Below are 14476 nucleotides of genomic sequence, written 5' to 3' on the forward strand. Positions count from 1 at the left end.
TTCAGTGTTTTCTTGTCAAACTGTAGCTAAGTTTTCTATCATGGATAGGTCGTGCTCAGTATACAGAATGAAGCACTGTCTTTGAACTTGCCACACTTTGCTAATTTGCTGTTGTTTCACTTTTTTTCTTTTTCAACCATTGTCAATTCTTCTACAACACAGGAGGGTTCTTGGATGCAACTAAAGAATGGCAGGTTTCTCTACGTCCTATTCCCTGCCGCACTCAGAAAAAAAGATATATATATATAAAGAAAAAGTCCATTTTCTCCCTCAAGCAGAGGTTTTTAGCCATTTATACATGGTAAATGAGGATTTAGTAAATTTAAATCAAATCGATATATAGTTGTTGCTTCAGATTCAGTGTAAGTCATGTACAGAACTCCTCTCAAAAGCCAGCATTGCTGGTCTGAAAGATGAACTGGTAGATTTTCAGAAGAATTCGGTGGACTAAAGTCTGTGGGAGTGTGCTGATTATGCTTATTGAGAGGTTGACCTATGCAACAAAACTTTTATTTTTTTTCTGTAGTAAGTAGAATTCTACCCAAGTAAATTTTTACAAGATGTTCTGTCTTCATTTTGCTTTAAAACAGTGAAGTACGCAGAATATATCAAATTTGGAAACTTTATTTTCTCATTGCTGTTTCACCGGAAAATACGTGTCGTTGATCTTATAAGTTGCTTGCAATGTTGTCCTTTGCTGTTAAGAAAAATACAAAAGGGTGGGGGGGGACTCTCACTTTGTTTTTTTATTATTATTAAAGGACAGCAATGGTAATCTGGAGTTGGCTGTGGCTTTCCTCACCGCAAAGAATGCCAAGGTTCCCCAGCTAGAGGAGGCAACTTACTATCAAACAGCCCTTCCTGGAAATGACAGATACATCAGCGTGGGCAGCCAGGCAGACAGCAGTAGGTATTTTTTCTTTTTGTAAGTTTTGCTTAAAGGCAAGGAAACTGAAAACTTGCCTGTGAGATGACTGTTAATTTGCTTATAATTCTTACTGAACAGTTTTTAGATTATTACGTATTCTTTCTTTCCTTATTTCAGTGTATTTTTTTTTGTTTATTTGAGCTATCCTTAAGCATTACTTTCACATGTATGGGTATAGTACTGATCGGAGGGTGAATAAGTGGGTTTTCAATCTTTTCCTCCTTTTCTTTTTTTCTTTTTTTTTTTTTTTTTCTCTCCATATTATAGGTTTTATTTTGGGGTCATGCAGTAAATAATTAAAGGCAAAAGTTGGGTACTCTTCCAGTCAAGATAAAATTTGAGAGAGGTCTGTGAATGTCTGTCTTGATATGCTTAATAGTAGCTTCTCCCTGGCAGGGATGACTTTCCCAACGGGAGAAGTGGGAGATTAGGTGCGCATTTTGTAGTAAAAGAGTAGATATTTTACATGTGAAATTAACATCAAATATACTTAATTTTAAACAGTTTTATTTAGTTGATACAGGAGGTTCCACAACTTGTATTCCTCTGAGCCTTTCAGGTTCTATTCTTTTGCTTAACTGCATAGGTCTTTTTAGCAGGGGGGAACAGGAGGAGGAAACATTAAAACTACTGTACTTTTTATAAGATGGTGATGAGGAAACTGTTGACAGGGAAAGTTTTGGTTTCTTGTGATCCTGCATGTTAAATGGGTTCTGCAAATAAACATGGAAAGTAACATGAAATAAAAAGTCAAAGAAAGTTATGTAGTGGGATTGATTTCTGTAAAATCTGAGTTTCTTGATGCTGTATTTAAATTCCAACATTCTAAACAGAGATTTACAATATTTAAATTATATAATAATCCTTTGACTATATATATAGTATGTGCTTGTAGCTTTTATTAAATGAGTAGAGTTATTTAGATTCACTTGCACTAGGTGTTTTTTTTTTCCCTCTTCATTTTGCTAATATTGTGGTGGCTATGCTGGCACCATTGTAAAGAAGTTTAATTAGATCTCCCTGTTAGTTGCAAAATTTTATTTTTGCCTCTAGCACCTTGACATAAACTCTTTTTTGTCTTTTTTTTTTTTAAATAAGAGATGAGTTTATTCTCAACATCTCCAATCTGAAAACTGCATTTTAATCCCTGGCATTACTAGCCACCCTGTATAAAATGCCTTGAGTGCATTATAGGCAGTTGTATTATCCTGCCTCCTGCGTGGTGGAGGGTGGTTTGGGTTTTTTGGTTTTGTTTTGTGTTTGTGTTTGGTTTTTGGTTTGGTTTGGTTTTGCTTTTTTTTTGGTGTGGGTTTTTTTTGTTTTGTTTTGTTTTTCCTGCTCCTTTGGAAAGAGAACTCACACAAAACCCCACACGTATTTAATTTTCAATGTCAGAAAACTCACATTGAGGAAATGGACACTATTTTCAACAAACTTACCACTGTTGTCGTAGTCTCCAGTACTGAAGATTTACTATGGCAGTGGAATAGTAAGCTGGATTCTCTTGCAGTCTGTGTTTAATTAGATTTATTAGCAATCCCATTAATAGATGTGTTTAGTTTTGCTGTCACTTAACTGTGCTGTGCAACTTTATTGAAGATATGAGGAGACAAGGGATGTAAGAAAGAGAAGAGTCAGGCCTGCAGAGTCTGCATTACCTGTGACTGATGGTCAAACTAAAAAGAGTAAGTTTAGAGTTGCACATTCCAAGCTGAATTTCAGCTTCTTTTCTGAAGGGCTGAAGGCAGACTCAGATTCCTTACAGTTTTATAGCACTGCAGGTCAGTAAGAGGTGTCAACTGCTGTGGAAAAGCATGCAGACTTTTGTTTTTTCTTTTGGTTTGGCTCTTTTTTTCTTTGTTTGTTTATTTTGGGTTTTATTTGGTTGGTTGATTTTGTTGTTGTGGTGGTTTTTTTTTGTTTGTCTGTTTTAATCTTTAGTGTCTGGCCAGGTCCTCAGTGGCAGCAAAGATGAGATCCCTTTGGCAGTCTTTATTGTTTTAGCTAGACTGAAGGCATGTTGCGAGATAAAGGCATCTTGGCCAACTCTTCTTCATGTTGGAGGACTCATGGGGCAAGAGCTAAACACCCACAGCAGAACTAAGGTCTAAACCAATCTCTGATCATAGACCTCCATCTGTAGGGATCTAGTGAAGCTTCTTGCAGAACCCTGAAGTTTTTTTTGTTGGGATCTACTTGCCTGTAACTATTTTGATTATGAATTTTAAAAATGCAGTACGCTTAAAATGGACAAGGTTCAGGGCCCTGCATTGGTACGTACTGTTGTGTAAGGGAGTATGGTGACAGCACATGACTCGGGAGAAGCGAATCGAAGGGTGGGCATAGATGGAAAACATCTTCAGCAGCGATACCTCCAACTATCAACAATCCCATCTGCAAAGAATGCTATTAGCACTTCCCAGTAACTCAGCTGAGTTTCTGGCAGTATCTTGCCTTTCAAATTTGACTCCCTTTTACTATCCCACATATATATAATTACATGAAGATAATTATAACTCACCCTTACTGTTCCTTACTGCTTAACTAGCTCTGTGTGTTTGGAACTTACAATACCATGAGTCACTGAGCTTTGCGGTCCAACCAAGTTAAGTCATCCAAGCTGGGGATGAGAGGGAGTTGCAGATAAATATCAGAACTGTCTTCTATGCTGCAGAAAACCTCCAGCCGCTTACAAAGGCTTTTAAATAAATGTATGCCTTGCATAAAGGTATGTCAAATGTATTCTGCAAGCTTGACTGACTACCTTTCTTTGAAATGGTTACTTAGTTAAGGGGTAAAATAATAATGTATATAGCAGGAAGTCATACCTTAACTACCAGCAGTTAGCCTGGATTGTGCACTGGCTATTCCAAAAGTGACAGCAGTCATTCTGCTGTTTGAGAGTTGCATCCTTTATATTAGGAGGTATAAGGAAACCTCACTTCTCTTATTAGCAAATGCAGCATTTCAGCAGCTGCAAAAATATTGAGTTTGCCTGAAATTTAGTCCATCTTTAAAACCAAAGGCTGACTTGCACAGTCAGTTTTGTTCGTGATGCCTTTTTGCCTGTTAAAAATGGCATGTGCAAGTAAATGCAAGTATAGATTTTTGAAGTCAAGAGTGATGCATACTTTATCTGATCCTTTTGTAAAAGTGTCTTTTTTTTCGTTTCCTTCCTGCAATGTTAGCAGAAAGTGCTTAAGTATTAGGGTTGCATTGTACAAGTGAGCACCTTTTCATCTAAGATCACTTTTGTGTTCTACTTAGTAGCATAAATCCTAGGCACTGCACTTAGAGCAAAACAGAAGTTGTTGTTTAGGAGTACTTTCCAATATTTTCACTTTACTGATTTCTCTAGAAACTTTTTTTTTTTCCATTTGCAGTAATTCAGTTTATTTTCATCTATGGCTGCACAGTGGAACTATTGCATTGATAAGCTTTTATCCATTTCCTTCTCATTAGATGAGAAACTTGGCAGAACCCAGGGTTAAAGGAAGCAGCAGCATGAAGAGAAGACATATATTATAGAAGATGTATTGTCTTCAAATGAAATAGCTGTCAAGACAAATTCTTTCCCTCCGTTCTTTTGAAAACTCAAAATTCTTTTTCACAAAAACTGAATTATTAGTCTTTGCAATTGCACATTCCACAGCCAAGACAAAAGATTTCCAGCCCTTTTGTAAGGACACAGTACAATGTAACTATAAAACACCATGCGCACCAACTTGAGGGTTGTAGACTTCATTGCTTCTGGGGACCTGGCTTTTATATCTTCCTTCTCCTAGAGCTGGTGCCTTTGCGTAGATTTCAAAAGTAATTCAATTAACCCTTTTCAATGAGATAGACTTAACTAACACCTCCCTGAGTGATGTTGATGTAAAATTTTGTAAAAGCTCTTCCATTCTAGAGACTCTGACAGGTTTACAGAGTCACTTTTTTTGGTGCTTCACTGTCCTTTTAGACTCCTAATGTCTTACCTAAATCCGTCTTGCTTCAGGTTAAGTCTTTTATTCTTTTTACTGTTCCCTGTGGAGATTACAGTACACTTAAGTCCTTTTGTCTTGAAAGGAGTGTTGCATTCTTGAAGACAGTGGATCATAGTGCCTCTTCAGACTTTTTCTCAGATCTAAACTAAACAGCCCAAATTCTTTCCAAGTCTTTGGATGCATTTCGTATACCTATTGTCATTTTTTTTCCTCTCTTCTGCACCTTCTCTGATTGTTCTGCTTTTTTTCTTGCACTGTGACACTCAAAACAATACCCAAGACTTCAGCTGAGTTCTTGGGAAAAATGGGTAAATCTCTATAAATATCCATGTATGACTCTGGCAATATACCTCAGTGTAACACATCACAGCATTGAAGAAAGTATGAAGATGTGAATTGCAGGTTGAACATGAATCAGCTGTAGCTTCTAGATCCCTCTTGGCACAAGTCCTAGTCACTTCTCATTCTCTGGCTGTGCATTATGTTGTTTCTGTCAGTAGAATTTGACAGTAGATTCTTCTGTCATCTTACCTAAGTCTGATATTGCTCTGTGTCTTCATGACATTTCCTTCTATTTCAGGGATTATTTGTGTCATCTCCATCCAGGTTCGTGGGAGTGTCTCCAGCTTGGTATGGCAGGGTCTCTGCTTCAAGATGTCAGAAGTCTTGTACCTTGAGGTCTTCCTTTCATCTTACAGGTTCACTTGTTCATCTGTTCAATGACTACTTCTCTTCTTCCCATCCCTGTCAGAATTGTCAGTTTAAGGTGTTATCATCCTAGGACAGTGTAAATACAGCTGAGATGAGAAAGTTCCTGTAAGATAGTGGTGGCTAACAATTGCTAGCTCTCTGTTTCAGTTGGATAAGCAGCTGCTGGGATGCTGTGTATTCTCTCCCCATCCAATTTTAACCAGAATTGGCGTATAAAGCCGATTAAATCACTTCAAATCTTATGTAGGAACTCAAGACTATCATGACATTTAACATTATAGAATAGACCATAGAATACAGTGTCCTGCTTAGCTCTTCTTGTAATAAACAAAAGTGTAGTCTTAACTTCATGTTTTCTTTCTTTTTCTTTTTTTCCTTTTGTATTGTTGGTGTGTTGAAATTGGAGTCTTGCTGCTGGATTTCCATACTTGGCAGCTGTCCATTGAACCCATCAGCCTTGTGCCTTCATTTTCCTCTCCTTATGCCAGGGGTTGCATCACTGTGGTTGCTTATTGCCTGTCCCTGGGTTCAGTTGCTACTTCAGATCTGTTGCTCATGCTGAGATTCCCATCCTACTTAAGTTGGAAGTGCATACTCTCGGCCTCCTCCTGATATAAGTAACTAGTCAATAACACAGTAATTATTTTAATGACCTAGGCAATTACCAAGTAAGAGCTATTTCTTTAAATGATGATAGAAACTTCCTAAGTAAACAGATTGAAAAGAACTTTTCTTAGAAAAGGAGGTATATGGGGATAGGTACAGTGTGTGCATTTACTACATATACACTAGTATGTTTGTCACAAATTTCATTATACAACTTAAAATTGTTTTGTAAAATTACAAATGATGTCAAACTCTCTGGGTCTTATATACCAAAAGCAGACATCTGTTATAGAATAATGTAAACCAAGAATATATTTCTTAGTAGAAGAGTTGATTAATTCTGCATGTTAATTTTAGTTGAATAAACATCACAAATGCAGTGAGCCAGACTATTTTGATGAGCAGTTTCTTCATACATAAAGAATTTTTTCAGAAGCAAAATTTTGTTTATTAAGTAGTCATGGCTTAGCCTTAGAAAACGTAAACATTCTTAACTGTGTAATGTACAGCAAGAAGTACCTTTATGAGGATGAGCCAGTGAGAACTAAAATGTTTTGTGACCTGAATGAGAAGAGCGTTCCAAAATCGGCGTATGTAAATTAAAAATAGGTTACTATAAATTTGGAGAAGTGGCATTATTCTTAATACCTTTATGAAATCCATCCTTCAGCCTGTCACAGGAAACTCATGTGTGCCTGATAAATACTTTGAGTAAAAGTCAGCTTTTTTGTTTCTTCAAACTCAGACATTGAACAGAGAAATCAGCTCATTAGATAGGAAGCCTCAGTAGATCAGTTTCATGAATTAATTTCACTACTGTTTGCTATAAAGTCATATGTTTGCATTAGGACTATGAAATTAAAACTAGGTTGATGTTGAATTTTTTAACGATTGTGAGAGAAGGCAAAGTGATCATATTTGTCCAATTTTCAAGCAGTTGTTCTACATCTTTCCACTAAAAAAAAAAACCATCCCCGTGTAAGAATATACAAAACATGAAGATATTTCAAAACAACAACTGGTATGAATTTCATGTAGTATGTGTACATTTCTATAATCTGTAACCAACTGAAGGGAATGCAAACTGTGCAGACAAGCTGATTTTTTTTTTAAGTTTTTTTCTTTTAGAAGGAGTTTAGTCTCAGACTATTCCCCTTCTGTTATGACTTCTATTGAGATCTCTTTATAATCCTATGATTTAGGATTCATACATGAGCTGTTGCAGCTTAATGTGTTATTGTGTCAGCTGAGATGCTGAAAAAGACCATGGACTGCACCAACATGAGCTAAAATACATTAGCATTAGCATAAATGTCCAAAACATTTTTATTTTACACTTGCTACAAACTAAAAGCCTGCATGGAGTAGGTTACCATGGATCAGCTGATATTTAGAAATGTATTTTTCTGGCATAAGTTATGCTTGGTAAAATCTCTGTGACACAAGTCTATTGCACCACTCACATATGGTGGTAGTATCTGGCAGCAGGTCCTCGCTGTTAGATCATTTTTCATGGAAATCAAGAACAATGTGTATGTGAAAACATCATTTCTGAAGAGAATCCTCCTGTATTGTCTGCTCCAAAACCGTTGCATGCCAAAGGAAACTGTTGTGTTGATCTGCTTTGTGAAAGCAGGCAGAAGTTAAGGATTTTGGGTTTTCATATTAAAAAGTGATGTAATCACCAGTAATATGAATAATAATAAACTTCTGAACATGTAAGGTAGTGGTATAGGTTAGAAAAGATTAAGGAGGTAGGGAGGTGCAAAGAAGTTGAATAAGTTAATGAAAGTGTGAATTGGAGTTGATCTTGATACTTCTTTTGTTTTGGTATAATAGTGAGAGCTTTTGTTAACCACATAAGTTTCAGCTAGCTTATGAGGGTTTTTTTTCTAGAAAATACTCCCTATATAAAGGATCCTACTTATTAATCTAACTTTCTTGTTTATTGTTATATAACAACTGACTAGAGACTAGCTAAAGGAATATTCCTCTCTGTAAGTAAGTGGTTGGAATAATCGCATGTTTCTCCATCAGTGTGTGTGGCTGCTGGATCGAGGCATACTCCTTCTTCAGTTGTGACCACTATTACTACTTTCAGAAAAATAGCTCATCTCCAGTGGAGATGAGGTGCTTGTGTGTGTCTGCCTGGAAATGGGTAGAAGATGCAACATAAGCACAACATTTTAGAGCATGATAGGTAGTGTATGTGATCGTGGGATCCTCTCATCATTGTCGACCTTTCTAGCCTTTCTCCTGCTCTCAGACTTGGAACAGAACCATGCTTGCGTGTGACCCAGGCTGAGGGATTATTTTAGCCCAAATTACATTGTTCTCAACATGGCAGCTCATACATCAAAACTTCTCTGGGTGAGACTTGTACTAGTTGTTCTTATAATTGCTGTAGTACTTCTGAAGGGGAATTTTAGGCATTTGAGTTGAAGTATCCGTAGAATATGCTTGAAGATCTGACCTGACTATAAAAAACATAGGAATAAAATTGTGAAGTGCTGCTTTTGTGGTCCTAGCATTTTTCCATACTTCCAGATCATGACAAATTACTCAGTTTACTTTGTAAGTAAGAGTTCTTCCTTTAAAGGCTCACTAAGTAAAACAGAAATTCAACCATCTTTATTTGAGGGAAGAAAGGTTGAAAACTCATTTTAGAAGATGCTGGTGTTAATAGAAAAGCTTATTTCTCAGCTTCTTTTCAGTTTCAGCTTTCTGTGAGAATAATTAATCCTGCTTTCTGTTCATATACATATATGCAATTATTTTTGTATCACTAGTTCAGTGTTTTATTTTAATCCAGTGAGAAATGTCACTGATAAGTAAGCCCAAGGAAACAGGGAAAGCTATCTCTACAGCAAGTCAGCCCATCCAGAAGTCAGAAGCTAGGTGGAGAAGCTCTTTGGGTACAAGTAATTGAGCTGGCTTGTGGAAGGAGAAATTCAGAGAAGCTGCTTGTTTCTCTTTGTGAGCAATCATCAGTTTCGAATCTGTATCTTTTTATCCCAGAGTCTTCTAGCTTCTAATGTCCGAACCACAGTCCCTTTCATAGCTCTTTGGGTAATCTTTGGTCTTGGAGGAGGGAGACTGAAACCAGCCAATGCTCTGCATGCGTATCTGTCTAATATTACACATAGAAGTCTCTTTTGCACTTTTCCCTCTATTTCTGTCTGGCTGACTTGCAAAATGAGACTTTTGGCCCTTGAAATCATGATAACCACTGACCTTGGCTTTTCTGAAGGTCTTGTGTAGTTGATGGACATGCCTGGTGGCCCTGGCTGCTCTGAAAGCGTGGCTGTGCCCGGCGGGGGGCTGCTTGGTGTCACGGTTCAATGTGGGTAGTGAAATCCCTCTTTACTCAGGAGGGGGCGTGCTGTCGCTACCCTCAGGAAATGGGGAGGTTTGTGAGGGATTTTAACATCTGATTCTCTAAATAATGGGAGCTAGAGAGGAAGGCAGAAGTAGCGTTGTTTTCATCTTCATTACCCAGTCAGTGGCCCATCCAGCCTTCCACACGTGTCTCAGTATGAGTCCTCATCTTGACTTAAGTATTTGTTTTCTTAATTCTCCTGTTGAGGGGGGTTACTTCTAGTACATAGAAATTGGATTTAAATATGTTCAGAAAAGGAGTGCACAGACAGGGTAGAAAAATGTTAGGTTAAGTAAGGGACTCTCCCACATATTATGAAACCTCATGGAAGTATTTGGCTCACCAGTGCACAGAAATACTTGGAAAATGTGGAGCTGTGTTGGGAAAACTCTGCACGCATTCCTCCGTGAGGAGGGAAAACCAGCTATGCCCAGTTAAGGTATCCTTTTTAAGAGAAGTTTGTCTTCAACATATGTTCCCTGGAAGAAACAGATCACGGTAGCTGAGATAATACATTTAATTGTATTGCTTTCAGAGGGCTTTCAGAAACAATGGATTCCTTAATTCGTCCTGTAGCCTTGTGAAACTTAAGGTCATTAGGAGGAAAGAAGACTATTGCCCATCATATCTTAGTAAGAGCAAGCTGCTGAGGGTTTTACCTGGCTTGGAGGAGGAAGGGAGCCATTAGCAGGGTTAGTGGTTGGAAGAGCACAGGGCACAGGAGGGATGGACTGGAATGGCACTCAGCAATCCACGTGGGCTCTCTCTCCTTTACAGTAAGACTTGTCTTTCATTCTGTTTCACTTTTAATTTTGAGAAAGATAGTTTTGCTTTTCAGATGTGATTGATCTCACTGGAGATGATAAAGATGATCTTCAGAGGGCAATTGCCTTGAGTTTGGAGGAATCAAACAGGGCATTCAGGGAGACTGGAATAACAGATGAGGAACAAGCCATTAGCAGGTAAACGAACAACTTATATAAAGCAGACATTGAATTAAAGAGTTGAAGATTGGCCTGTATTGCTTTTCTTAACTTTTAATTTAACAAACTTATTTACTTTCACTTGTGCTACTGATATGCCTGGCTTCAGGATGTTGCTTTAATGTATTGTATGTTCTACACTGGAAAATAGTCTTATTATGTGTGGGCTAGGATGTAATAGTATGTTCCATGTTGATGTATTTGTTAAATATGGAGGAAGTGGATGGAGATAGAGGATTACGGTTGTATCTAAATAGGATCTAAAACTAAAAGTTTCTCTTGTATTGGGTAAAAAACAATGAAAACAAAAATATAATTAAGAAGCTAATTCTTTGTCCTGTTTTTTTTTTGTAGTTTTCACTTTACATTAACATTTTCTTACCCCTATGCTAAGGCTGAGATTGAAGGGAGGGGGGAGTAATGCTATACTAAGAGCAGCTGCTGTATTTTAGCTGATAAAGTATGTTATTAACCTGTTTAACAAATAGGATTTATAAGCTTTGAGTGAAGTTAACTTCTTGGTTTAAAGTTTTATGAACTTAATTTTCTCAACTTGGGTGTGATATAAGTCTGTAAGTTAACTTATGATCAGCTTTTACTATAATTTTTTGTACAGCATGTGTTTATATGTAAATATAGATACAATTATGAAATATTTGGGACTTGAACTAAGCCTGAGTGTAGAGTTGTGTGGGAAGGGTGTTGGGTTTGGTTGGTTTTTTTAATCTGTGACTGGCTTTGTTCTAGGAGAAAAGGGCAATGATTTGAGCCTTGTGTTTAGAAGGTTAAGTACTGCCTCCTTGTAAAAGACTAATTTTATAAGAAGATGATTTAGATGGGGGAGATTCATCACAACAATTCTTTTCCTCACTTTGCTGTATTTGACAGACTAAATGGCTTATCAGAAGAGTCCAACTCTGAGAATATGAAGAGTCTTACTTTATCGGCAGTCATTTTCTTTTTCCATTTGTTTATTCTCACAATTAGTACATCTATTTTTCATATACCTCCCTCACCCCATTTGTGAGAAAAGCCATCTTGTTGTTTGAGTTTTAAGAGAACATACTTTAGGAGAGAATAGTGAGATTAGATGGTTTTATATTCTCATTAATACTTAGATGATGATTCTAAGGAGTTGTTTCTTTCTAAGACTTCAGTATGTGCATGTGCATACAAGATTATAGTGGAAGGTCTGTTCAGTTCTGATTCAGAAGTTCACCTCTTGCATGTTCCTAGGTTGGAACTGTCATAATTACGGAGTTGTGATTTAGGCAAACACTCAGAAAGATGGACCTATTTCTGGATATGGAAATCTTTTTCCTGTTTTTTCCTTCACCAAGCTTTGACTGCTTCTGCTGTGCTCTCTTCTTGGGAGCCTTGAAACTTTCGGTTTTTTTCATGGAGACTTTATTTTTCACTTCTGAGACTAAAAAGCCCTTTTTGGTCTTATCTGCTTAGCCCATAACTATGTATTATTTCTGCTTAAATATTCTACTTAAATTATGATGTATTTCCTTCTCGTTGCAGAAAATAATGAAGTGTTTTCCCACTGTATGTACAAAGACATGTGGACAGTCTGTTCAGTTACATACAGAGAAGAATATTGGTCTTCTGATGAAATAGAGATGTATATTTGATGGCAAAACTATAGACAATAGCATTTGCCAAATTTAACGCTGCTTGTTACCAAGGAGGATATGCCCTGTACACTGTACCACATTTCCTATACTTGCTGTAGTATTCTTTGGAGCATTTGTTGCATGAGTAGAACTCCCAAAGCCATACAAAACTATTCACTAAAAGATCCAGAGTGTATCATAGCAGAATAAAGGGAAATGGGACTTTGCTTGTGAATAGAGGCAGAGATGAGTGAGGATCTTGAGGGTTTTGGCAGCACTGGGGTATTAGATCCATGCAGTTACATACCAGGATACACCCTGAGTTGATAACAAATTATGTCAGAGTTGTACAAATACAGGAAGCTCAAAATTCTTGAATTCTGGATCTGAACTGTTCAGTCAGTTTCCTTAAGAACAGGACTTAAGACTGTTAAATAAAAAAATCACTTTGTAGTTAACACCCCACAAAAGAATGTTGGCATTCCAATAGAAAGCACAGTGTCTGTTCAGGACTTCTCAAAGCAAAAAGTAGAACATTATGGTTGTAAACAAGGCAAACTGCAGCCATTTACTTTTGTTTTTCTAAGTTAAATAAGAAGCAGAAATCAAATAAGAAGGCAATTATAAGCAAATTAAACTATGGAAGTCTTTCATTTTTAATTGTGTAGGATGTATGCATATTTAAATAGTCTTTGGTGTGGAGGATACTTTTTCCAAAGGTATTCATAGTGGTTTGGAACCTAATTTGCACTGATTTTGTTAAGGTTTCCATGGGAGCATTAATGGAATTTCTTAACTTGTGTAATTAATGTTGTAATGCACATAGAATTTGTCTTCCTGAATATAATTGCCTTGTGCTAGTTAACAAGGACAGATCTGATTACTATGTAGGTGTTGAGAGGAGTGCAGCTGACATGTCCAAGTGTCCAAGCTGTAGATCTTGTACATGGCACGTTTAAAGTTTTTTACTACATCTCCCAGGGAAATGTGCATGATCGGTGTCTGTCTTAATATGAAAACTTTTCTCCTGTTCATGTTGCTTTTCATGGCTTGGAGGAGAATAAGGCTGGCCAGGCAGGGCTTCACTGGGGAAGCTAGTAAGATATGACTGAAAGGAAGAACTAGCTGGCCTGTGTTGTGCCTGGGGTAGTAGCATTATTAAAATGAGAGCCCTGCCTCTCAGCACATAAGGAAGTCTACAACCCCTAGATATTTTAGCTTGGAGCTCAGCACTGTGCTAAGCATTGTGTGTATAGATCAAAGGTGAAACTCCGAAGGGATGTAGGACTAGGGATATTCCTGGATGTCCAGCTATAAGACAGTCCCAGTATAAAGACCTATCCTTGTTCTTTTTGCTGAGTAGCCTGCTGGAGTGGGCTTTTCTGGAACATGTTTAGTGGCTTTCACAAAACGGTTTGGCTGAAGTTTAGTGCTGTGGACTCGCTTTGCCCGAGGCCTATTTCATTGCCTGGCTAGCCCTGTGTAAGCAGCTCTAGAAAGCTGCTTGGCAGTGCCCAGCTCATTCCAGAGAGAAACAAAACACTCCTTTCAAGTCCAAGCCTGACATTAACTAACCCTTACTCCAGAGTTTCCCTCCAAACAAGGTTCCAGCACTTGGAGGTGGGGAAGCCTTTGGTGCTGTGAGGCTGGAGACAGGCCGTAGCCTGCATGCAGCTTATGGCTCTGCTGCTCCTGACTGCTGCCGTGCTCTCCCAGGGCTGCAAAGAGCATGTTTCAGCGGTGTAATCCGCCTTGCTAAATCTTCGTGCTAACTTTCTGGAAAGATGCTCATTTTGTTGAGAGAAATGTGTGACTAAGATTCTTTGCCAAGGCAGCCTCCCAAATCAGGACTGTATGAATTATAATAGTAGCAAACATTCTAGTAGAATCGTAGAATAGAATCATAGAATAATTTCAGTTGGAAGAGACCCTCAGGATACTTGAGTCCAACCATAACCTAACTCTAGCACTAAACCATGTCCCTAAGAACCTTGTCTAAATGCATTTTAAGCATCTTCAGGGATGGTGACTCCACCACTTCCCTGGGCAGCCTGTTCCAATGCCTGACAAACCTTTCTGTGAGTAATTTTTTCCTAATATCCAATCTAAACCTCCCCTGGTGCAACTTGAGGCCATTTTGTCTTGTCCTATCACTTGCTACTTGTGAGAAGAGACCAACATCCTCCATGCTACAGCCTCCTTTCAGGTAGTTGCAGACAGCAATAAGGTCTCCCCTCAGCCTCCTTTTCTCCAGGCTAAACAGC

At 37.9% G+C, this 14476-nt stretch overlaps 1 protein-coding gene across 3 annotated transcripts in view; it reads left to right on the top strand.

Annotated features, from left to right (window-relative positions):
- Positions 1–14476, top strand: part of USP25 (ubiquitin specific peptidase 25) — a 98285-nt gene that overhangs the window by 23211 nt on the left and 60598 nt on the right. For all 3 annotated transcript variants that reach the window (XM_080342515.1, XM_080342513.1, XM_080342514.1), the window contains exons 3-4: positions 762–906; positions 10449–10572. In XM_080342515.1, coding sequence (XP_080198641.1) covers positions 762–906; positions 10449–10572 — 269 coding nt within the window. The remainder of the gene's footprint in view (positions 1–761; positions 907–10448; positions 10573–14476) is intronic.

Source organism: Nesoenas mayeri (assembly GCF_963082525.1).
Source record: "Nesoenas mayeri genome assembly, chromosome: 1".
In the NCBI taxonomy this organism is placed as follows: domain Eukaryota; kingdom Metazoa; phylum Chordata; class Aves; order Columbiformes; family Columbidae; genus Nesoenas; species Nesoenas mayeri.